Source organism: Ruditapes philippinarum, unplaced genomic scaffold (genome assembly GCF_026571515.1).
Source record: "Ruditapes philippinarum isolate M1 unplaced genomic scaffold, ASM2657151v2 ctg2778_1_1_1_1, whole genome shotgun sequence".
Lineage (NCBI taxonomy): Eukaryota > Metazoa > Mollusca > Bivalvia > Venerida > Veneridae > Ruditapes > Ruditapes philippinarum.
Window position 1 is genome coordinate 61,550 of NW_026860975.1, and position 25,618 is coordinate 87,167.

At 32.4% G+C, this 25,618-nt stretch overlaps 1 protein-coding gene across 3 annotated transcripts in view; it reads left to right on the forward strand.

Moving 5' to 3' along the window:
- The first annotated feature begins 2,167 nt into the window (after window positions 1-2,167).
- The window catches only part of LOC132714097 (carbohydrate sulfotransferase 11-like), a 30,721-nt gene continuing 7,270 nt past the window's right edge, over window positions 2,168-25,618 (forward strand). Inside the window, exons 1-2 of one of the 3 annotated variants that reach the window (XM_060696847.1) lie at window positions 2,168-2,262; window positions 25,224-25,499. In XM_060696847.1, coding sequence (XP_060552830.1) covers window positions 25,397-25,499 — 103 coding nt within the window. In that variant the 5' untranslated portion in view covers window positions 2,168-2,262; window positions 25,224-25,396. Of the gene's footprint in view, window positions 2,263-25,181; window positions 25,500-25,618 lie in introns of those variants that run through there. The other 2 variants (XM_060696846.1, XM_060696848.1) reach the window with 2 other exon arrangements.

Genomic DNA, 25,618 nt, shown 5'->3' on the forward strand with positions numbered 1-25,618 from the left:
TAGAAGTTTAGAAACAAGAAAAAAATGTTGAACGTATATTTATTTAAGACAATAACTGTGTAAGTTGCAGAAAGAACATAAATTTCGTGGCGATGTTGTCAGTAAAGTTGAAACCTTCGACTTTCATGTTTAAATCAAGTCTTTGTGTAAAACAAGACACTTTAAGCGTGAAGTAAGGTCCTAGGAAGAATCAAAGGCGTAAATGGCCTGACAGCTAAAATACATTACCACCATTGTTGTAACAGTAACAGTCATTTCAAGACGTTCTTTTTATGAAAAGTGCAAACACATGACTTGCAAATCTAGTGGAAAGACCCCCAAAACAGCAGGAGAAGGCTTTTTAACCACTATGCAATACTTTGAAAGTTATTGAAAGGATAACCTTTTTTTTAATGTGACTAGGTGTAGTCGAACTAATGAGCATTATGAGAGACATAGAGGTGTGGAGATCACTTAAATATCTCTTTATATAATAATGAAGAAAACATAAATAGGTTAAACAAGATGTGATGGCATTCAATTTCAAAGGTGAAATATTTTTTAAAGCAACCTAAATGATACATGACATAAAATTGGCATTTTGAACATATAAAATTCTAATTTTGAATTCCATTATTAAAGACATAACTATAGCTCATTTTCAGCATTTATTCTTCACTAACTTAAATGTTGTGCAATATAGATAGTTGGACCCTCCTGGCGATGATAAATGAAGTTATTTCTACTAAATAATGTTAAAAGTGATAGTTTGCATAACATTTATGGGTAATATTTGGATGGATGAGACTTTGGTAACGTACAAATTATGTTAAATGACACAGCAAAAGACTAAATAACGAGTTACTTTCAGAAATTGAGTATATTTATAATTACCAGATGCATTGTTTGTTGTAACTAAGTTTGTTTTCTTTATTTTTATAAATTATTCAAAAATAGTTTAAAAAAATATGCTAGAATAATGTCAATGTAATTGATGTAACGTATGTTACATTTTGCTTAAGTGATTATGTTTCTTTATTTATATAAGCTTATGTGATATAAATATTACTTGAACCTCTTTTCAATTGTAAATATTAGGTATTTTTAAGATAATGCAATTTGAACGTTTTGCATTATTATTATGAGTGGGTGGGGTAATAATCTTGTGTGCCACAAGTGAATAAATAATAAAAAAAGAGGCCAAACCTGTTATTATTCATAGCAAATTCTATTTTTATGAACACCAATACATGCTGACTAAAAACAACCAATATATAACAGAGAAAGACAAGACAGTCGCCACATATTAAACATATTCCGATATTATATATTACGATTTTTATGCCTGGACAGGTACTCGTAAACTACTTGCCAAAAGTCAAGTTTCCGAAGGTATATTTTTTTAGGGTTTTACTACAAGGTCCATGCATATATATTGATTGCAAAATACTAAAGAAAGCTTGTGTTGCAATTTGTTTGATGTCAAGCTACATATACTCATAACTTTAGTGGCCTATAACAGAATATATGTGCAATGGAAAGGAAATCTTTACACAGGAAAGGTCTTTGTCTTGAGTGATATCAATTATTTACAAGAAATGTACATTGTATACTTCATAACAAGTTGAAAATGATAACTAATACAAGTCTTGACAGAACATTCAATGGCATTTATAAAAATTTGTCTAAAAATATCACATAATACTGTTATGTGTAAGGAAGAATGTCAGTATCTGTTGTTGTTTGATCTGTATGTGTTCTAGCTAATTAGATGAGGGTCCATCTGCCCTTTCTCAGGCACCAAGACTACGAACACTGTTTTAGAAAAAATAAAAAATAAAATGATTGATTAAACTTTGTGTGAATACTACTACAAAATGTCTGCGGCAGTCAGAGTTTCATTCAATATACATGCATTACCAGTCTACGGTAAGTATTTCATGTCAACTGGAATCATTGAATATAACAGGTTCTACAGATTATAAGTGCTAAAATTTTGAATAAGAGTCATGTTTTTATAATCTTTTTGCTTTTTACAGTAATAACTGAAAGCAAGAAATTCTAATTCAATATGTGTAAGTGGTCACTAAAGTTGATATATTTAGTACTAGCCTGGAGAAATCATTATGTGTTAGTGGTCCCTAAAGTTGATATATTTAGTACTAGCCCGGATAATTCAATAGTGGTCTGGTACCGGATCCTTGCGCGAAACTGAGAAATCTCACGATCAATACATTTCACGAGAGGCAAAATGGAGTCTGTGTAGTGATGTTTCTGTTACTGGTAACAATATTTTCTGTATTTTAAAAGATCCGTTGTATTTATTTATGGAATTTGAGTTAATAAGTTAAATTATGTTTTATAGAACTTAAGAGTACCACTACTGTACAGTGATTCATAATTTAATTGTTATTTTTAAACGAATTTCAACTCTGAACTTGTCACAGTCACACTCACAGGCACTTTGTTTTGTGACAAAGGCACAGGGGATTCTGTCATTTTTTTCTTTCCCACTATATATATATAGTGGAACCCCATTGTATCGTGCTATTCATTGTATCGATCTATTTACAAATTAGATTTTTTGCAAAATACGCCACCTTCTGATTGTTAACATTTACTACAGTGTCTCGAAAATCTTTCGCATTCGTTTTGTGCCGTAAAAATGATCATAAACATGTTTCCAGTACCGTCAGACTTTGTAGATAATAAATAAACTTATAAATAGTGTGTTCTTATTAAATACACATTTACTGTCTGTTGAAAGTTCCTAAAATTATGCTGACATTTTAAAACAGACATCTTTGATTCTAATCGACTGAAAAATCTAGCATAAAGATTGGTCAGGCTTCCCAAACTTTGACTTACTGAGTGATTCTCACAATGCATCGATATAATGGCGTGACCTAATTCTTCAACCTGTTTGACATGTCTGTAAATATCCGTATATTCCAAAGCTTAAAACTATATATCAGTGATGTTTGCCATGTTACAAAATATTATGACAAAAGAATCAAAATAAATGATACAAAATAAAGATTCAGGGAGATTTAAATTTTTTAACTGCAGTTGTGATTTATGGGTAAATAGATCGATACAACGGGGTTCCAGGCTAGATTTAATAAAATAAAGACAAATTTTCCTGTGGACAAAGGAGCACCACGACAAAGGGAACCCTTTTAACTTATCTGTAGCTGTCTGATATTGGGGTCACCAATAGAGTGCTGAATTTTGGCACCCAAAGAGTTGAAAATTGAAAGGGTTCTTTTTTCAAGAAAACTTGAATGTTTCAGAGTCACATGACATAAAACAGTTATCTAATATGTTGCAAACTAGCACAATAGAAATATAGATATCCCCTGTTTCTCAATATTATCCAAGGTTTCTCAATGATTATTGTGGAATTATTAAGAACGGATGGGAAAGCGATGCTCCACTTAACGAACTTTCGCGCGATATGAATATGCAGTATTTCAATAAAGCGGAAATCAGTGCCGCTAAGCATGCGTTTTTCCATAATCTTGGGTTCAGTTACCGCTTCACGGTTTTAAAAACTCAGTTGCCTAGGAAGCGACACTTAAAAGTGTACATGGCTTTTAACAAAACTAAAAATATCCAGACAAAACATTAAAACAAATCACATAAACTACACATAGTTGTTTTCCCAAATATTAATATTTTCCATTTGAAATGATAGTAAAAAAAATCATCTCAATATTCTTAACTGAATTAATGTATTGTTTTTTAACATGTGATGAACAGCAACGCTGTTGTTGTTTATGAAGTTTACTTTCGGTTTCCAGAAAAATTTCATTTGTTTTCACCATCAAAACTCGTATGTTTACCTTAAGAACCATATATAGATAGAAAGCATTTATTATACAAAGGTAAAGAAAAAATTGTCCGTTTCTGAACAAAAAATCGAATTAATAAATACAAAGTCTTTTTAAAAGGTCCCTTCTTCGAGTTCATTTGAAAGGGGAATAATTTGGTGGAATTTTAGACAGGAAAACATGGAGTTATCATTCATGGCTAGGGAATATGGCCAGCTGAAATCAGGGCTCTAGCAACTAGGGGATTTGGGCCTTTTAGTCACTTAAAGTTTCAGAACTTCGCCGAGTTTGAACATCAAAGCAAAAACGACTTCGCCGCGCTTTTTTACTGACCACATGTACATATATAGGTAACATACAGCGCATGTTAATTAAGTTAATCCTGGCCTCCAGGCATAAATCAAACTGAACTGGTGACGCACAGTTACTGCAATTAACACATTTAAGTGACATGATATGCAGACGCATCAGACATTATTGCCATTTAATTTGCCGATGTAAACATCACATTTTTAAGCATAATTTTACGAGACCTGTCATTATTTTATAAGTGAGTGTAAAAAGATTACACCAGGAATTGCTCTTACCATATTTGACAGTAATTATACGCAACCTCACACAGACCATTTAAATTTACTTGCATATAAATAAATACACACAGAAGCACAAGTAAATGGTTTGATACCTGTTTGATAGTAAAAATGAAGTTTGTTAAAGAACTTATTGACCCACAATATAGCGGATGAATAACAATCTAAAAATGATCATTGAATATTTAATTTAATATAACCAAAATCTCCAACAACTAGAATTATAAGTGTTTCTGCAGGAAACAGACAAATTTACATTTGTCACATATTTTTGCGATACCGATTTTTACGATGAAAAAATAGTTACCAAAAGGAAAATTTGTTTTGTTAAAATGTGTCCAAAAGCACTTAAAATGTAGTTTATTAATGAAAATTCCTTAAGGTATTGTTTACTTTAATTTTGATTGAGAATTTTGCCAGTATGTATTGTACAATGAAAATTTTCTTAAGGGAGGGGGTGTGTGGAGTTAATCAGGAAGAAAACATTAAAATGGTCTGATGATAGAGGGTTTTAGAATTTATACTTCAAATATCACTATCAATAAATATGTAAAACTTCTTTTTATAGATCAAATCAATGTACTAAGCCCTTTTTCACTTCTCCTTATGTCGTTAAACTTTTTCCTGATAGGAGCTGAGGGAGAAGTCACTTCTCTTTAAATTTTTGGTCTAGCTAGAGCCCTGGAAATCATGCAAGCAAGTTTGTAAGTGTGCTCGCGACTTCGGTCAATATCCGAAAAGTTCAAAACTTGTCGATTTAGCAGAGCTTTTTCATCTCCAGCAAAAATAATGATAGAAATGCGACAAAAACTGATAAAAAACAAAATAACTGTGGAAATGATCCTAAAATCCAGAGAAAAAGCATAAAATTGATTAGTTTTTAGCTCACCTGTCACAAAGTGACAGGGTGAGCTTTTGTGATCGCTTTTCGTCCGGCGTCCGTCCGTCGTCCGTCCGTCCGTCCGTCCGTCCGTAAACTTTTACTTTAAATGACATCTCCTCATAAACCACTAAGCCAATTTCATCCAAACTTCACAGGAATGTTCCTTTGGTGGTCACCTTTAAAAATTGTTCAAAGAATTTAATTCCATGCAGAACTCTGGTTGCCATGGCAACCGAAAGAAAAAACTTTAAATATCTTCTTTTAAAAAACCATAAGAGCTAGAGCTTAGATATTTGGCATGAAACATCTTCTAATGAGTGTCTACCAAGTTTGTTCAAATAAAAGTCCTGGGGTCAAAATTGGCCCCGCCCCGGGGGGTCATTGATTTTCCCTATATACATATAGTAAAAACTAAAAAAATCTTCTTTTAAAGAACCAAAAGAGCTACAGCTAAGATATTTAGCATGAAACATGTTCTAATGGATGTCTACCAAGTTTGTTCAAATAAAAGCCCTGGGGTCAAAATTGGCCCCGCCCCGGGGGATCATTGATTTTCCCTATATGCATATAGTAAAAACTTAAAAAATCTTCTTTTAAAGAACCAAAAGAGTTAAAGCTAAGATATTTAGCATGAAACATGTTCGAATAAGTGTCTACCAAGTTTGTTCAAATAAAAGCCCTGGGGTCAAAATTGGCCCCGCCCCGGGGGGTCATTGATTTTCCCTATATGCATATAGTAAAAACTTAAAAAATCTTCTTTAAAAGAACCAAAAGAGCTAGAGCTAAGATTTTTAGCATGAAACATGTTCTAATTGGTGTCTACCAAGTTTGTTCAAATAAAAGCCCTGGGGTCAAAATTGGCCCCGCCCCGGGGGGTCATTGATTTTCCCTATATGCATATAGTAAAAAGTTAAGAAATCTTCTTTTAAAGAACCAAAAGAGCTAGAGCTAAGATATTTAGCATGAAACATGTTCTAATGGGTGTCTACCAAGTTTGTTCAAATAAAAGCCCTGGGGTCAAAATTGGCACCGCCCCAGGGGGTCATTGATTTTCCCTATATGCATATAGTAAAAACTTAAAAAATCTTCTTTTAAAGAACCAAAAGAGTTAAAGCTAAGATATTTAGCATGAAACATGTTCTAATAAGTGTCTACCAAGTTTGTTCAAATAAAAGCCCTGGGGTCAAAATTGGCCCCGCCCCGGGGGATCATTGATTTTCCCTACAAATGTATATGCATATAGTAAAAACTTAAAAATCTTCTTTGAAAAAACCCAAATAGCTAGAGTTTAGATATTAAGCATGAAACATCTTCTAGTAAGTGTCTACAAAGTTTGTTCAAATAAAAGCCCTGGGGTCAAAACTGGCCCGGCCCCAGGGGTGTCATTGTTTTTAACTATATATGTATACATAGTAAAAACTTTAAAAAAAATCTTCTTTCAATAAAGCCCAATGAGCTAGAGCTTAGATGTTTAGCATGAAACATCTTCTTATGGGTGTCTACCGAGTTTGTGCAAATAAAAGCCCATTGGTTAAATTGGCCCTGCAACGTTGGGGGGGGGGGGGCTATATACAGGTGAGCGACCTCAGGGCCATCATGGCCCTCTTGTTTCCCAAAATCATCAATTTTCTAGTTTTTTTCCATGTTGCAGAAACCTGTAGCAGGTCTCTGACTCAGGCGCTTTAAATTACGATCTCACACTACTATATGTACAATACAGCTCAAAATATTTGTTCCACAAATAGATAATTAAAAACCAATAATGTAACATTGTTTAACATTATCATCATTTATTTTTGACAACAAAACAACAAAAACATGTGTTGCTGCAATGGAAAACTATAGTTATTATTGCAAAATGCTTATATTACTAATAAGTAAACATAAACTTAATATATTTTAAAGGGATTATGTTAACAACAACACTTAACTGAGTTCAAACTATTTTTAGAACAAACCAAATCATTTGGTAACAAATGGCGTCAATATGATCCTAAAAAATTTGATTATGGCCTAGCAAGATGTTATTAAAACACAAATAATTACATAGCCAAGCCATTTAACACTTAATTAGAAGTTGTACTAATGATTTGAACTGGTGTATAGAATAAAATCATTACATTGTTACCGGCCTTAACAACCAATCAAATTCCATGATAATATGAGAAAGCACCTGCTTCACAATGTCATAGAGGGTGAAGGTCAGTATATACAAGCAGAAATATTTTTTGTTTGCTTACGGTTACGATCTTTCTTCCATTATATTTTCTTAAAAAGTTTTTTTTCTAGGTATCAGGCTAAAAAATTCTGTACCAAAATGTTTTATAAAAATTATCCCTTAGCCCCACGATAATACAAGAAAACAGGATATATCTTTCAGCAACTGTTATGAGCCCTCTATCTTCATTTCTAATCTACATCAAACTGTTACTGCTTAATCAATTTTGATTATGACTAGCAGGCGTATTGTCAAGGATTTGTTAATAAAAGACATTGTATATGCCAATTTCAGGCATCAAAAATATTTTCAGAGTAGCTTCTTAATCCAATGTGCAGGCAACATTTTCTACTTGTCCTGCATCAAATTCTCAAAAATTCTACTCGTAATTGAGAGCAGACAAGTGGAATCTGAATTTAAAAAGATAAAAGAACAACAGTTCTTTAAAAGACTTAGCATGCAATTTAGTATTTATAGAATGGGTCAAGCCTCTCAGTAAAGATGTTAAAACTGGGCTAGACTGGCTAAACTGAACAGTTAGAGGAAGGCTATTCCAAAGACTATGCTCCTAGGAAAGAAAGAATTTTGATGGTATTGCGCCCTCGACAACGAGTAGGGTATCAGGTAGTTCAGTTTTCTTGTTTGAGTAAGGTGTTGGTGGTCAACAAAGACAATGTCGTTTTGGATTTTATAAAAGTAGGATCAACACTGATGTTTCCACGAAAGTCGCGAGCATCGCTTCTATCCGTCTTAATAATTCCACGATAATATGAGAAATTATATCTGGCAGCTGATCTTTGGACTTACTCTATCTTATAGTCAAGGATGCCAAACTATGAAGCAACATTCAACCTGAGGTCTAATGGGCAGTTTCCTTTATCTTTTTATTTGGGGTTTTAACTTTTTATAACATTGCTAATAAATCTACCTTAGATGTAATACTGTTAATATGTTTGGTTCATGGAAGGTCTTGACTAATAGTGACTCTTAAGTATTTTGCTTCTTGGGTGGAGTTAAGTGGAATGTTATGGAGGGTAATTATGGAAATATTACAGGGTTTCTTTTTTCTTGTTAATCTGAGAAATTCACATTTGTCAGGGTTAAACAGTTAACTTGACCATGTATGATAATTCGAATGTGAAAAATTATCTTAAAATTGCTAGGTCCTCTTGTTTTGTGCCAAGGAAATTTCCAAATCCACTACTTTGTATTAGGAACTTCTCCCATGCCAGTAATTACTTTGTACAAACATTAAGGGGACATAGCTGATAATACAAATTATAGACTTCAGTCTATATAAATTCTATATACATTTTAATATTGGGAATCAACATGATATGATTTATACTTTTTTGAGATTTATAGACTATTAGCGTTACTCATCAACAACTTTTTACACAGATAAAAAAAAAATATTCAAAGCTGTAGAGCAGTAATTAGTTCATTGCCAGTGACCCTCTATGGTGTGCTCCTTTTAGTTTGCTGTGTTTAACGCTTTGAAACAAGAAGAAAATCAAACATTGATCTAATTGTACAAATAATTATCAGCTGTAACTTATAAGTATATTCAGCTAAAGAAACAAAACAATAATTCAATCAAAATCACATATATCTTGTCGTACACATTTGTTGGCCATTTTGAAAACATAAATAATGTCATCATTTATTTTCACGAAATTAAAATGGTGTTTCATTTTTTCATGTTAGTGAAAAATTACTTCAAGGAGTTCTGGACTCGGGATGCAGAGGTAAAAAAATCACTGTCTTGTTAAAGGACAACCATTCCTCAGAAATGCTATACCAATTTTATTTCTGAAAAACTTTCATTTGTAGGTATCTTGTTATAGTTTTCAAATTAATACTACCTTTTGCAACTATAGCTCTGTTGGCAATTTGTATAATTATAGTGAATTTATAGAATTTTGTATGTACTTTGCTTAAATGATGCTTCCTTTTTGATACATTAGTGCATTTTCAGCATTTCTTTCTTCAGTTGTTACAGGAAGACATAGGCAAAATTTTCATTTTTTTGTTTGATTTTTAGCTCACCTGACCACGAAGTGGTCAAGGTGAGGTATAGTGATGGGGCTATGTCCGGCGTCCGTCGTCGTGCGTCGTCAACAATTGGGTTGTTAACAGTCTAGCAGTCACAGTTTTGATTGGATCATCATCAAACTTTGTCAGAATGTTTATCTCAATGAAATACAGGTCGAGTTCGAAGATGGGTTATCTCGGGTCAAAAACTAGGTCACAGGAGCTAAAAATAGAAAAACCTTGTTAACACTCTAGAGGCTGCAGTTTTCATCCAAATATTCTGGAAATTTGTCAGGAAGGTTGTTTTAATGATATCTAGGTCAAGTTCGAAGATGGGTCATCTCCGGTCAAAAACTAGGTCACAGGAGCTAAAAATAGAAAAAGCTTGTTAACACTCTAATAATTGGGTTGTTAACAGTCTAGCAGTCACAGTTTTGATTGGATCATCATCAAACTTTGTCAGAATGTTTGTCTTAATAAAATACAGATCGAGTTCGAAGATGGGTTATCTTGGGTCAAAAACTAGGTCACAGGAGCTAAAAATAGAAAAAGCTTGTTAACACTCTAGTGGCTGCAGTTTTGATCCAAATATTTTGGAAATTTGTCAGGAAGGTTGTTTTGATGATATCTAGGTCAAGTTCGAAGATGGGTCATCTCCGGTCAAAAACTAGGTCATAGGAGCTAAAAATAGAAAAAGCTTGTTAACACTCTAGTGGCTGCAGTTTTGATCCAAATATTTTGGAAATTTGTCAGGAAGGTTGTTTTGATGATATCTAGGTCAAGTTCGAAGATGGGTCATCTCCGGTCAAAAACTAGGTCACAGGAGCTAAAAATAGAAAAAGCTTGTTAACACTCTAAAGGCTGCAGTTTTCATCCAAATATTCTGGAAATTTGTCAGGAAAGTTGTTTTGATGGTTTCTAAGTCAAGTTCGAAGATGGGTCATCTCCGGTCAAAAACTAGGTCACAGGAGCTAAAAATAGAAAAAGCTTGTTAACACTCTATAGGCTGCAGTTTTCATCCAAATATTCTGAAAATTTGTCAGGAAGGTTGTTTAGATGATATCTAGGTCAAGTTTGAAGATAGATCATGTCGGGTCAAAAACTAGGTCAAAGGAGCTAAAAATAGAAAAAGCTTGTTTACACTCTAGTGGCTGCAGTTTTGATCCAAATATTTTGGAAATTTGTCAGGAAGGTTGTTTTGATGATATCTAGGTCAAGTTCGAAGATGGGTCATCTTCGGTCAAAAACTAGGTCACAGGAGCTAAAAATAGAACAAGCTTGTTAACACTCTAGGGGCTGCAGTTTTCATCTAAATATTCTTGAAATTTGTCAGGAAGGTTGCTTAGATAATATCTAGGTCAAGTTCGAAGATGGGTCATCTCAGGTCAAAAACTAGGTCACAGGAGCTAAAAATAGAAAAAGTTTGTTAACACTCTAGTGGCTGCAGTTTTCATCCAAATATTCTTGAAATTTGTCAGGAAGGTTGTTTTGATGATTTCTAGGTCAAGTTCGAAGATGGGTTATCTCCGGTCAAAAACTAGGTCACAGGAGCTAAACATAGAAAAAGCTTGTTAACACTCTAGTGGCTGCAGTATTGATTCAAATATTCTGTAAATTTGTCAGGAAGGTTGTTTTGATGATTTCTAGGTCAAGTTTGAAGATGGGTCATCTCAGGTCAAAAACTAGGTCACAGGAGTTAAAAATAGAAAAAGCTTGTTTACACTCTAGTGGCTGCAGTTTTGATTCAAATATTCTGGAAATTTGTCAAGAATGTTGTTTTGATGTTTTCTGGGTCAAGTGCTAAGATTGGTCATGTCTGGTCAAAAACTAGGTCACAGGAGATAAAAATAGAAATTTTTTTTTAACACTCTAGTGGCTGCAGTTTTGATCCAAATTTCCTGGAAATTGGTCAGGAAGGTTGTTTTGATGATTTCTAGGTCAAGTTTGAATATGGGTTGTGTCCAGTCAAAAATTAGGTCACATTGCCCAAATATGGAAAAATCTTTACAACACACTATAGGTCACATGTTTGACTCAGTCGCATCAAACTTGGTCATGATGCTTGTTTAAGACATTGCTTGGATGCGGTTGTGTCAGGTGAGCGATCCAGGGCCATCATGGCCCTGTTGTTTCGTTCATTATTCTGTAAATGTCCTAGAAATGACCCAAGTTGGTCAGGTTAGAGAGTTCAGATTTCACAATAGTTGTCACAGTGAACTCTGGAAACGTTAATGAATATGTCAGATAATTGCCTAAAGAGTTGTTTCAATCATATAATAATTCCTCAGTATCTGTTATTGTAACTTCTAGGGTTTGTTCAAGTCACATGACATGTTTTTAAACTACTCTGATTCTGTTGGCGTTTAAATTTCGTTCAACATATATAGATATTTTTATGCCTCAAACCTATAATATATAGAATTTATACCGACATTAAGCTGGGACTTTAAAAAATGTCATTTTAGCATGATGTGAGTACATATTAAGATCATTTTAATTTTTTTGTCAGTATTTTGTCCGAATATCCCTTTGAACATCTAACATGCTTTTAATCCATTATAAAACATGTTTGACATTTCTAAAGAATTAAAAAAGAAATATTTCTGACTATTTGTCTTTAAATATTCAAACTATTTTTAGCTCGACTATTCGCAGAATAATCGAGCTAATGCAGTCACCCATTTGTCCGCGTCGGGGTCGGCGTCCCTGTGGTTAAGTTTTTGTATGTAAGCTCCCAAACTACTGAAGGGAATGGATTGAAACTTCACACACTTGTTCTCTGTGATTATCTAAGATGATTGGCACAAGTCCCATAACTCTGATTTGCTTTTTTTACATAATTTTGCCCCTTTTTTGACTTAGAAATTCTTGGTTAAGTTTTTGTATGTAAGCTGGTATCTCCCTAACTACTGAAGGGAATGGATTGAAACTTCACACACTTGTTCTCTGTGATTATCTAAGATGATTGGTGCAAGTCCCATAACTCTGATTTGCTTTTTTTACATAATTATGCCCCTTTTTCGACTTAGAAATTCTTGGTCAAGTTTTTGCGTGTAAGCTGGTATCTCATAACTACTGAAGGGAATGTATTGAAACTTCACACACTTGTTCTCTGTGATTATCTTAGATGATTGGCACAAGTCCCATAACTCTGATTTGCTTTTTTACATAATAATGCCCTTTTTTCGACTTAGAAATTCTTGGTTAAGTTTTTGCGTGTAAGCTCGGGTATCTCCATAACTACTGAAGGGAATGGATTGAAACTTCACACACTTGTTTTCTGTGATTATCTTAGATGATTGGCACAAGTCCCATAACTCTGATTTGCTTTTTTACATAATAATGCCCCTTTTTCGACTTAAAAATTCTTGGTTAAGTTTTTGCATGTAAGCTGGTATCTCCATAACTACTGAAGGGAATGGATTGAAACTTCACACTCTTGTTCTCTGTGATTATCTAAGATGATTGACACAAGTCTCATAAGTCTGATTTGCTTTTTTACATAATTATGCCCCTTTTTGGACTTATAAATTCTTGGTTAATTTTTTGCATGTAAGCTGGTATCTCCATAACTACTGAAGGGAATGGATTGAAACTTCACACTCTTGTTGTCTGTGATTATCTAAGATGATTGGCACAAGTCCCATAACTTGGATTTACTTTTTCGCATAATAATGCCCCTTTTTCGATTCATAAATTCTTGGTTAAGTTTTTGTGTGTAAGCTTGTATCTCCATAACTACTGAAGGGAATGTATTGAAACTTGAAGGGTTTGTACCTTTTCGGACAATTTTATGTATTCATATAGGTAAGCATTATTATACTCAATGAAACACCCTTGTGACTAATTTTCGAATAGTCGAGCGTTACTGTCCTCCGACAGTTCTTGTTATTATTGTAATGCAAAATTTGTTATTTCTAATATAGTATATTTTAAAGCATTTTAAAAATGACAAATTTAGCAGATTTTTGAGTTGTTTTTTTTTTCCTCCCCAGAAATGTGTAAAAAGTTGTTCTGTTTTACTAAAACACTTAAAATATACAGATAAAATAAAGTTTGCCTGAAAACAATTACACCTGTCACATGGAGACATAAAGACAGATTTCAAGAATACCAGCTATAACAGGGATTTTTTTGGCTTATTTTATAGCCGAAATTCTGTCATATTTCCAACTGAAAATAGTATATTAATTATAGTATAGTATACATGTAGCCAATCCAAAAGAAAATTTTCTAATGGAAAGTTACAAAATAAAGATATTTAATTGAAAATTCTAAAATATTTGAAATTAAGGGCTTCTTCACTGTTATAGTTCTTAAATGTTTGGAGATGCTTTTCTAGACAGTGACTATTTGCATTTACTTAATCACTGCAAAATTTCATTCATGCATTTTTCGGAATTTTTAACAAAACATCAATGGCATTCCCAATTTCATGGGTATGGGTCATGTTCCCAGAATCCTGGAAAAAAATCCTGAATAATAAGGCAGCTTGTTTATGTTATGGTGAGAGAAATAGCTCAGTAGTCAATATTAATCTACATTGTTTGTCATATTCTACAGAAATAAGAATATCATATCATTTAAACACCATGGTTCTAAAAATATTTAATCTTTGAATATTATATATAAACAAGAAGTATATTCATAATTCTTTTTTTAAGCCCCAAATTGTTTGCCCCATTTATTTTACCAGTTATAGGTCTGTAGGGGTTAGGGGAGCCTTATCATACTTTACATGTACAAATGTATTGTATATACAGTTAAATCATAATTCCATAGTATCAGATTGCATAATATAAATTAGATATAATAATAAAATGTACATTAAATAAATATGTAAAAATATTTTGCCGTCGGCCTAAAAATCAAACATTCTACAGTTTCATTAACCTGTTTTATGGTATTGTTGTAAATCTCATCAAATATTGTTCATATATTAGGATTTTAATCGGGAAACCCAACGGTAACACTTAATTTCGTATACGAATTTTAACATGCAAATGAAGACTATAATGAGCTCGTGTATGCGCTACGTCACAGTTATATATATGCTATCCGGAACACAGCAAATGTGATATTTTCTTGTGCAAACACAGATTTACCCTTTAAGCTTCACGATGCACTAAACCTGGGGTTCAGTAAAAGTAATCATCTCGTAAAAAGATTAAATTTGTATGAAAACATCCGTTACAATGCGGAAACATACCGTTAAATTAGGACTGCCACTTATAGTAATGTTTGTTGATTTAATATTGATGTACGGATGATCGGAAGGCGGAGTTTCTCATGCAAGCAGAAATTGTACTTCCCATTTCGCCACAATGAGGTTACCAATAAAACTCATTTTGGTTGTTTGGACACCAAAGTAAGACCTGGAGTCGATATAAAACCCAATTTATTAATGAAATGTTGCTATTTAGTTTTTTTATGAAATTTATTAAATGTAACTTTAACACATACAAGTATACATTAAATTGATATAAAACAATAAATATTTATATCAATTTATTTATGTATTAATAATAACAAAGATATATTATTTAGATAAAATAAAATCCCTTTAAACCAAATTAAGCTATATCCACTTAAGATGAAAAATGTAAGGTATGTTACTTAAAAAAATGTAGTGTAATACGTTAAGATGTAACATGATAAACACATGTACGTCCTTACAATAATGAATATAGTATTATGCATTTATAAATTACTAACTGAGTAACTGTTTACTCATCAGATATGATGAGTCTGTAAACCACAACACATCCTGTGCCATGCAACTTCCTCTTTCAAACAGTGCTTGTTTATAAAAACAAATTAATAAAAAGAATAAGGAAAGTGAAACACACGAAACAAAGTGGGTCAAGTTTCTATAATTTTATTTATGACCTACGTTTCGGCTATTCAATTAATTAATTAATGTTAAAACATAAAAGGAAGTGAGATCCAAAACTGGTTAAGAGTGGAAGAAGAAGTAAAAGTTGAGTCTTCCTAAAAAGGCTAAATGAACATGCCACCTTAAGATATCAAACATTTAAGGTCAAAAATGTGATGTAATGTCATGTACACTACAGAGGTTGGTAAAGTGGCTGTTGTAGTGTCACTAGTTGCATGAAACACTAGCAGTTGCTCTTCATTTGATGGATACAAAACTGCACATATCTCTCCAAGAAATTGACTTATATTCAAACAAATGGCATTGTCATGACATATATATTACCTGTCATATTTAGATCGAGTTTAGATCTAAATCCCAACTTTTTTATGCCCCCAAACACATCTTCTGTATATTATTTGGTAGGGTGACACCTTCAGTTGTCCTCTGTCTGTGGAGTAAGGGGTCACTGGGGTCAAGGTCAAGATAATTGAAAAAAGTAAAAAAAAAGATTTAAGCATTTAAGCTCATGCAGACTTTATTTTTATACGCCCGTTTGAAAAACGGGACGTATTATGGGAACGCTCCTGGCAGTCGGGCGGGCGGGCGGCGTCCAATTTTGTCCGGAGCATATCTCCTACATGTATGGAGGGATTTTAATGAAACTTCATAGCAATGTTCACCACTATGAGGAGCAGTGTCGCGCACATGAACCAAGTCTCTAGGTCAAAGGTCAAGGTCACACTTAGAGCTCATTGAAAAATGCTTGTCCGGAGCAAAACTTCCACATGTATAGAGGGATTTCAATATTATTTGGCACAAATGTTCACCATTGTGAGGCGGAGTGTCGCGTGCAAGATTCAGGTCCTTGCGGCCAAGGTCAAGGTCACACATAGAGGTCAAAGTTCAGATAAAAATATGAAGATGTGTATAGGGACCATTTAGTCATAATATTGATTGAGGGATTGTAACACAAATGGTCATTATCAAGACTATGGCTGTGATACATATAATTTAGGTCAATATATACAAGGTCAAGGTCACTTAAGATGATGAAATATCCAGATTTTGTAAATAGAATTTAATCAAAGGGCGACAACAAAGTTATTACTTTGTTCATAAATGACTTACACAATTACTCCCCTTGATCTTTTTTTCACTTTCATTCTAAAAATAGAATTTAATCAAAGGGCATGAAATAATCCTCTTTCTTGGACTTGAGTATGTTCTAAAGAATGTAACATTTATTTACACATGTTTCATTCATTGGTCAAGATTCTTAACTGTGATAACTATGGTGTTCTGTAGACTTGGTATTTGTTCATAAAGATCATACAGTAATTACCTTATCAAATGTAAATACTTTCTCATAGAAATTTAATTATATTTTAATTTTCAAGTAAATATCAGTTCAGCTCATTCAAAGATTAAGAATTGTAATGAAATGTATTTCCCTAGAATAAAATCTTAAATCAGAATTTTCTAGTTATTAAATTACATGTACTTTTTATACGCACGTTTAAAAAAAGATAAAAATATGAAGATGTGTATAGGGACGATTTAATCATCATTTATTGAGGGATTGTAACACAAATGGTCATTATAATGACTACGGATGTGACACATGTACTTTAGGTCAACATATGCAAGGTCAAGGTCACTAAAGATGGTGAAATATCCAGATTTTGTCTGGAGCATATCTCCTACATGTATGGAAGAATTTTTATAATACTTTATGGAAATGTTCACCACCATGATATGTATTGCTCCATGCATGATCCAGGTCTCCAGGTCAAAGTCACACTTAGAGCTCATTGAAAAACGCTTGTCCGGAGCAAAACTTCTACATTCATAGGGGGTTTTCAATATAACTTGGCACAAATGTTCACCATTGTGAGGCTGAGTGTCGCATGCAAAATTCAGATCCCTGCGACCAAAGTCAAGGTTACACATAGAGGTCAAAGTTCAGATAAAAATTTGAAGATGGTTATAGGGACCATTTAGTCATCATTTATTGATGGATTGTAGCACAAATGGTAACTATCATGACTACAGGTGTTACACATTTAATTTAGGTTAATATTTGCAAGGTCAAGGTCACTGGAGATGATTAAATATCCAGATGTTGTCCGGAGCATATCGATGGCTTAACGCAATAAGGGCGTAACTAAATTTTTGAAAATTTTACAGGAGAGGAAAAAAACTAACTCATTTTCTTGTTTCTGTATACTCCCAATACATTAATTGGTTTTGTAATATGAAAATATATATTCTAAATATAACTTATAACAACATCAAAATAAATTATGTAAAAAACACTTTATTTGCAATTTTATTACTTATGCCCTTGTTGCATAACTTTTACATATTATTTGAGAGATAATATTATATGCAATAAGGGTATAAGTATACTTACGCCCATATTGCAGTAAGATTTACATTAAACATGGCTATATTTTGTTATGCAATATGGTACCATGTCTACATATAATTCAATTAAAATAGGATATATAACTTTCTCAAAGATTTTCCAAGAAATACTTAAAAGTCTACACTAATGTTTTTGCAATTCTACAATGTGACAGCGAATTTTATACCTCCTGACTTTAATATTGACCTTTATTATATAATCCATGCCTCACTTATTTTTATTTAATATATTGAAATATATTGATTTAAATTCTTATTTATTCTTATTGGAATTAGTTTAGCATACCATTAAATTAATTAAGTGCTTAATGTATTCAAGAACTTGACAAAAATATTTTTAACTAATGAAATTGTACAAGCTGTGGACACTAGTTTTTGTGTAAACATTAGGACCTTTTGTAATTACATTAAACAAGTAAAACAGCTATCATGTGTGTCATTTAAGACTTGTATGAAAATGAAAAATGAAGTATTTGTGATTGTTACCATTCTGTTTCCTTCATTGATTTCTTTCATTTTTGAAAGATGATTGCACCTTTCTATGCCATCATTTCTAGCTGAATAGGCACAGTAACTACAATATTTATGCTTTCACATAACAGTAGGGTTTGATGTTCAAAAATATGTGTATAAACGTACATTTGTATTCAAATGTGTGCACATTTTAAATATTTGTAATACACTAATTATTTCAAATGCTTACAAATCCTTTTTATGTCAAGAAATTAAACTGTATGCAGCAAGTAATTCCCCTTATTAATAAGTAATATAGAATGTAGGACAAAAACTTTGAGGTGTGGGGTTTTGACATGTGGGGTTTTGTCCATCTTAATATTATATGTTATTTTGGTTTTGGAGCGATATATGTGGATATATTACCTGGCAAGATTTTATATCACCCGAGCCATTAGCGAGGGTGATATTTTATCTTGGCAGGTAATATATCCATTTAATATCACTCCAAAACCAAAATAATAATTCTATTACCCTTCCCATGCCGAGTAAGATGATTTTAAAATTGATCATTGATATTTCAATTGAAACATCGAAATAAGATTCCCTTTAGAGTATGCTTTCACCACAACATGACATCACATGAATAGATGACGTATTTGCTTTCGTACCAAACGAATGCAAACAAGAGAAAAAGAGTAGTAAATATTTTTTATTTGACACTTAAAAAGTGCTTGTATATCGGAATTTACACCACGTAAAATCGAACCGTACGCACATCGCCACAACACATGTTGTTTGCAACTTGGGATACCCAGAGGGGAAATTTAGTGTGTATATTACCCGTCTGGCTCGGTAATATAAATTTCTTTCGGCGGATCAATATCCAATCAAAAAGAATGGAAAAAATCTGGAAGGGTAATAAAGTAATACATTGTTAGCATAAGGGATTGGGCTCGAATAAAAAAAATTAGCTTTATTGCATAACTATTAAGATCACTTGGTTTGTTGGTGAAAAAAAAATATTAATGGGCAATTTTTCAATATTAAAAACTTGCCATCCATTAATACCCTTAAGTACTTTGATTCCTTATGCACTTGTCATTATGTTTTATCTGCTCCACTCACATGGAAAATAATGGGGACTTTGATTTGTGGACAACCACTTAAAGATCTAATGAAATATCCAATGGTGTGATCCACAACAATTTCTTCTACATAATGTAAGTAAGCGGCTATATCCAAATATTTGTTGCTAAAATAAAATAATTGAATTGACTCAGTAGTATATGGACAACTGGCGATTAAGACGTGTCTCAATTCCCATGCTATTACCCACAACACTTTAGACAGTGGACATTAGTAGGATATAGAAGACTCAAACACAATTTCCGTTTTTTTAGTTAGTTTACTTTTCAAAAGAAGCTAGCAAGACTTGCTAATATCATAAAGCAAAAGTTTTTCTGTGTTGTTCCTTATGGTCATAATAATTGAACATGACAATTTTGAAATTAAGTACATTATCTCTCAAATAATATAGTGGCTTGTATTATTAAATAATTCAAATCAGATTTTTTTGTAAACCATGAAAATAATGTCTAAAAAGTCTCTCTGGTATGGTGTAGATAATGATTTCACCATTTTTATACAACTTTAAATGAAAAGTGCCATCTGCTAGTAACTTGTACCAGATCATCCCTTTTCTAGATTGTTTTCTTATTCCTACCCATAATAATAATAATAGATTATCTGGTTTCAATTACCAAATTGTAAAAAAATTGGTTTGAAGTCCCCCAAATTTGAAATGTACTTATGATAACAAGGGATTTTTCTATACTTGTAGCACGAATAACATGTATGTAATTTAGATTCTGAAGTTACATTAACTTTAAGGGGCAATGAGTTTGCAGAATATTTTTTGTAAAATTTTCCAAGAATATTTTTTAAAAAAGAATTAAAGCACAGTAGGCAGTGTTATACAGGATTTGAAAGTTGCTTGCCTCGATCAATATACTGGAGTTATTAACTAAATACATTTTGGTCTTATTTAAAGGCCCATTAAGCGCCAGAAATGCTTCGAAATCTTGTTTTTGTTTGGTGTTCTATTAGTATCCAAAAAGTTACACATTTGAGATACATCTGAGCCATCATTTGTTTCTTTTCTATTTTGGCATTTAGTACAGTACAGTACAGTGATTTTTTATAGCAATTAAAATGTTAAAATACTGCTTTGTTTACATTTTAATTGCTACTTTTATGACAAATAATTTTTACATTCAGAGCTTCTTTTTTCATGTGAAAAGTATCTTACATGCTCTAAAACCATTATTTACACATTATAAAACTCTTGTTTGCCTTTCTAACAAAGGCAAAAAGTATTCCTTTCTGGGGCAAAATGTGACTTTAAAAGGGACTCAACTGAGGTTTTTTGCCTTGAAAGGACTAGATATTATTTTTCAACATTTAGGTTCCATTTTATGTAGGTCTAGACCAAAAACAGGTGTAAAAAAATTCATTTCAATCCCTAAGTCTGTTTTCCCAGAATAATAATTCTAATCATGAAATTTAATGAATTTTGAAAAGCATTCAACGCTTTTAACTAAATTAGGCTAAGAATAACACAAAAATATGATTTTCTATATATTTGTGGGTATATTTTTAATACTTGTTTGCAAATCTTTTTCATATTTTAGTTTTGGACCTCAGTGGAGTTTGTTCATTTAATTAATAGCCTTCAATTAAAATGGTTCATGTACATAGAAATTTATAAGTTACTTGTTTCACTAGGAGAATGACTTTAGAATTTATTTTTTTTAACATCAGACATGTGGTGTACTCCTTAAATGATCTCTTACAATAAAACATAAATATTAAAAGAACCATTGACAATGTGATATTTAATTGAATATCTTCATTTAATTGATAAACTTTAATGTTTTTAAATACTTAAACAGATTTTATTTTATGTGCAAATCAATGTCTTTAAAACACAGTACAAAAGTTTAGTGTATAATATGTAAAATATATGTGATGAAATTGTTTTTCTAATTGTTGGTATAGAAAAATCTTTAAAGTTAATTTTCTATAACTTTTATCCTGTCAATTGGTTACCGTGACTTCTGTAAATAGTAAGTATATACCGGTAATTCAGTTATTCTGTAAAATTCTTAGCAACAGATAATCTGTTAAAGAAACAAAGGAGGTTTAAATGATGCAGTTTGTTCTTGCAGTACTGTACATTTTTTAAAAATAAAATAGAAGAGAAAATGCATTTGAAATTGTTTTGACTTCAGTTATAAGCAAGTCTTGTTTCATGGACATTATTATATATTTAAAGTAGATCTGATATTGTTACAAAGAGATAGTGCTATCTTTCTGCACTTTTATGACATCACTGTGATTTATTTTATATACTTTTGCCTATGTTGCAGAAAAGAATTTAAACTGTTAGATACTTTATATATATGCAATAAGGACATATGTCAAATTACTCCCTTATTGCATAAAAAAAGAAGTCACTTTGAGATAGGCCCTTATAGTATTATCAAAAAGTAGATATAAATAAATAATATACTTTGTTCAAACTTTCAGAGGTCATGAGTAAGACTAAAATAATGTCAAAAATGATATAAAACCATTTTTGGAAAAAAATGTAGTTACGCCCTTATTGCGTTAAGCCCTCGATATTTTCTACATGCATGGAGGAATTCTAATGTTACTTTTATAGAATTGTTCACCACCATGAGACGTAGTGCCCTGCACATAAACCAAGTCTCTAGGTCAAAGGTGAAGGTCACAGTTAGAGCTCATAGAAAAACACTTGTCTGGAGCAAAACTTATACATGCATAGAGGGATTTCAATATAATTTGGCACAAATGTTCATCATTGTGAGGCTGAGTGCCGTGCATAAAATTCAGGTCCCTGCGACCAAGGTCAAGGTCACACATTCTGTGCATATCTTCCCTATTGATTTGTTTTAAGGTTCATTTAACAACACAGTGCCAAGAATAAAAACTTGCTTGCTAGATAACACTTATCCATAATGCCCCCATCTCCATCTAAAGCTTTTTCGTAAACGGGCGTATTTTGTGACTATGGCACCCTTGTTGAATTGATGTCTTTCATGTTTAATACAGACATTACAAGGAATATCCTCACCCTTTTGGTTTAGTTAGGGGTTAAAAGTCAAAATCAGGGGTGCCAAAAGTGCTAACAATAGATTTTTTTACACTTTTTTATACAGCCTTTGTAATTGTATTTTTTTACCAATGTGTCATATTTACAAGAAAAATACATAAGCCTTATTTAGATGGTCCTTAAAGTTTAAATAGAGTTTAGGTACACAGGGTTCAAGGTCAAGGGTCTTGCATTTATTTGCATTGATAAGTTTCTATTGGTTGAATATCTGCAGTCAGTGAATTTAAGATTTTGAATTTACTGAACCGAATTCCAGTTTTGAATTTATTAGTCCCGTAGCGGTTAACCGGAGGGGACTTTAGGTTTACCCTCTGTCCATCTGTCTGTCCGTCCGCACTACCGAAAGGGGATAGGGGGCCATCTAACTGTAAACCGAACAAAAGAGAACAATAGAGTTCATTCCGTAACAATAGAGTAAAGGGCCATTGGCCCTCTATTAAAAAATAGAAAATAACAAAAGAAATGGCCCCTTATTCCATTTCGGCCGGTCAGTCCGTCCAAAAACTGGATCCTGTGATAACACAAAAATTACTGAGAATATTTTTATGAAACTTGATATATGGATAGATGGCAGAACGGAGGTTATGCACATCTTTTTCTTTTCTTCCTATGTTGAATATTCTGTGCTATGGCAACAAATAGACTGAAAATATGGCAAATTTTACACATAAATTGGATCCAGTGATAGCGCCAAAAGTACTGAAAATATTTTTATGAAACTTGATATATGGATAGATTGCAGTACGGTGATTATGCACGTCTTTTTCTTTTCTTCCTATGTTGAATATTCTGGTTGCTATGGCAACAGATAGACTGAAAATATGGCAAATTTTACACATAAACTGGATCCAGTGATAACGCCAAAAGTACTGAAAATATTTTATTGAAACTTGATATATGGATAGATGGCAGTATGGAGATTATGCACGTCTTTTCCTTTTCTTCCTATGTGGAAAATTCTGGTTGCTATTGCAACAAAAAGACTGAAAATGTGGCAAATTTAACACATAAACTGGATCCAATGATAATGTAAAAAGTACTGAAAATATTTTTAGGAAACTTTAAATATGGGTAGATGGCAGTCTGGAAATTATGCACATTTTTTTTAACTTCCTATGTTGAAAATTCTGGTTGCTATGGCAACAAATACACTGAATTTCAAGATTTCCGGTTATGATTTTTACATTTTTTCGCTATAACTTCTTTATTTCATGAGGTATTTACTTCAAACTTTAAATATTAATTTTCTGGTCATCAACCACATCATATGTGACAAGATTTATAACTCTAGCACAAATATTATCATAATTACCTCCTTTGAACTTAGAACTTTCATGAAAAAAAAAATATATTTTTTTTTAAATAACTTCTTTATTTCTTAATGTATCTGCTTCAAGCTTCATATGTATGTATCTTATTTTTGCTCAACATATGTGAGAAGGTTCAATACTCTAGCAAAACTATTTTCAGAATTATGCCCCCCTTGAACTTTTTCGAGAAATTGGTATTTTTTACTCCCAACTTATTCCTTCCTTTTAGGATTTACTTCAAACTCCCACATTTTAATAATATGAAGATTTTTGCAACAAATTTACTTAAAATAGAGAAAAGATGAAACATTTACTTATTCATCCTGAGAAAGTTGGACCTTTTGATTATCTGTTGTATAAACATAATTTCTTTACTTGGCAGGGAAACTTAACACTGTTTACTATGTTATATACAAACTTAAAACTCAAAAGCCATAAGAGTAATACCGGCTCAAGGAACATTTTGGAAAAATATGTAGAGGGAAAAATTATACTTAATAAAAGTATGGGACAGTCTTTATATGTTTTAGGCAGATATATATTTTATCCAAAACTTTTTCTTATATCAACTGTTGTCAAGCACCATTATTATTGTCAATATTGAAATTTATAGTCAATAAAACTAAACTTGACATTGAAAAAAAAAATGAGCTTAATGTCACTTAAAGATTTTAAGTAGAATGTGATGATATATGCCATGAATTGATAATGTAAGGTACAGTAGGGGATGGCTCTCCGACCCCACTGCACCAATTACGGGGAAAATAAATGGGCAACCTATGTTGCTGAAAAATTAAAAAAAAAAAAAAATTAAAACTCAAAAGATTGAAGTTCATTGATGTAATTCATTCATTCAATGGTATAATTGAATGGCCAATGGCCCATCAGAATGTTGCTTTAGGTTCTAACCAGTAGGGGACTTATGGATTGCTTGCAATACTATGATAATTGCTTGTTCTACTTGATATTTAACCAAATTTACTTAAATTTTACTATGGCCCAAACTAATTCACAGTGACCATTTGGGGGGGGGGGGGGGGGGAAGGAGGTGGCAGTGCTAAATTCGATTACTGTATTTGGCAACTTCATCGTATAGCAATGACATGCCAACTTGTATATTTCGCAATAACAAAAGTTTAAACTTCATGACTCTGTCATGTTTTGTAACTGTGTTTACAATTTTTTTTAACCTTTTAAGAAAAACTGTTACTGACAAGAATCTGGGCTGCAATAAGGGACATTTGTGTTTAACAAACACGTTCTTATTGTACTTATAATTTCAGTCAGTTTTAAATGAGTTGTTGTTTGAATTTTAAAGTACATGTATATATAGTTTATTTTCTTATTTAATTTTATGGCTTAACGTGGTTAAAAATGGATGAAAGTTATTTTATGCAACTCTTCCATGTATCTATTACAGTAAAAAGATCATGCAAATCCATATTGGTCAAGAAGATGAAGTAGATCACTTTTTGTCAGTTCAGCGATCAGCCAATGTTTGTATCCAGTGTTACAAGTTGATCACAGTCATAGCTGGAAGATTTAGATGAAAGTTTGGCGTAGGGGTGTACTCACTGCTGTAGTCAAAACAATATGGCACGTTTATGCAAAGCCTTTCTACTGCTGGTGGTCATTGCTAGTTTACTCATGGTATTTCTGCTGATCAACTTTTCACAAATATATGTCACAGAACCAAGTAAGTTATTGTTTTATTTTACCTGAAAATAAAATTGTTTAAAGGTTGTGAATACATTTAAGCAATAAATTGTTTTGACAAGTAAGCAGCATGTGTGCAGATTTTGACTTGTACTATAA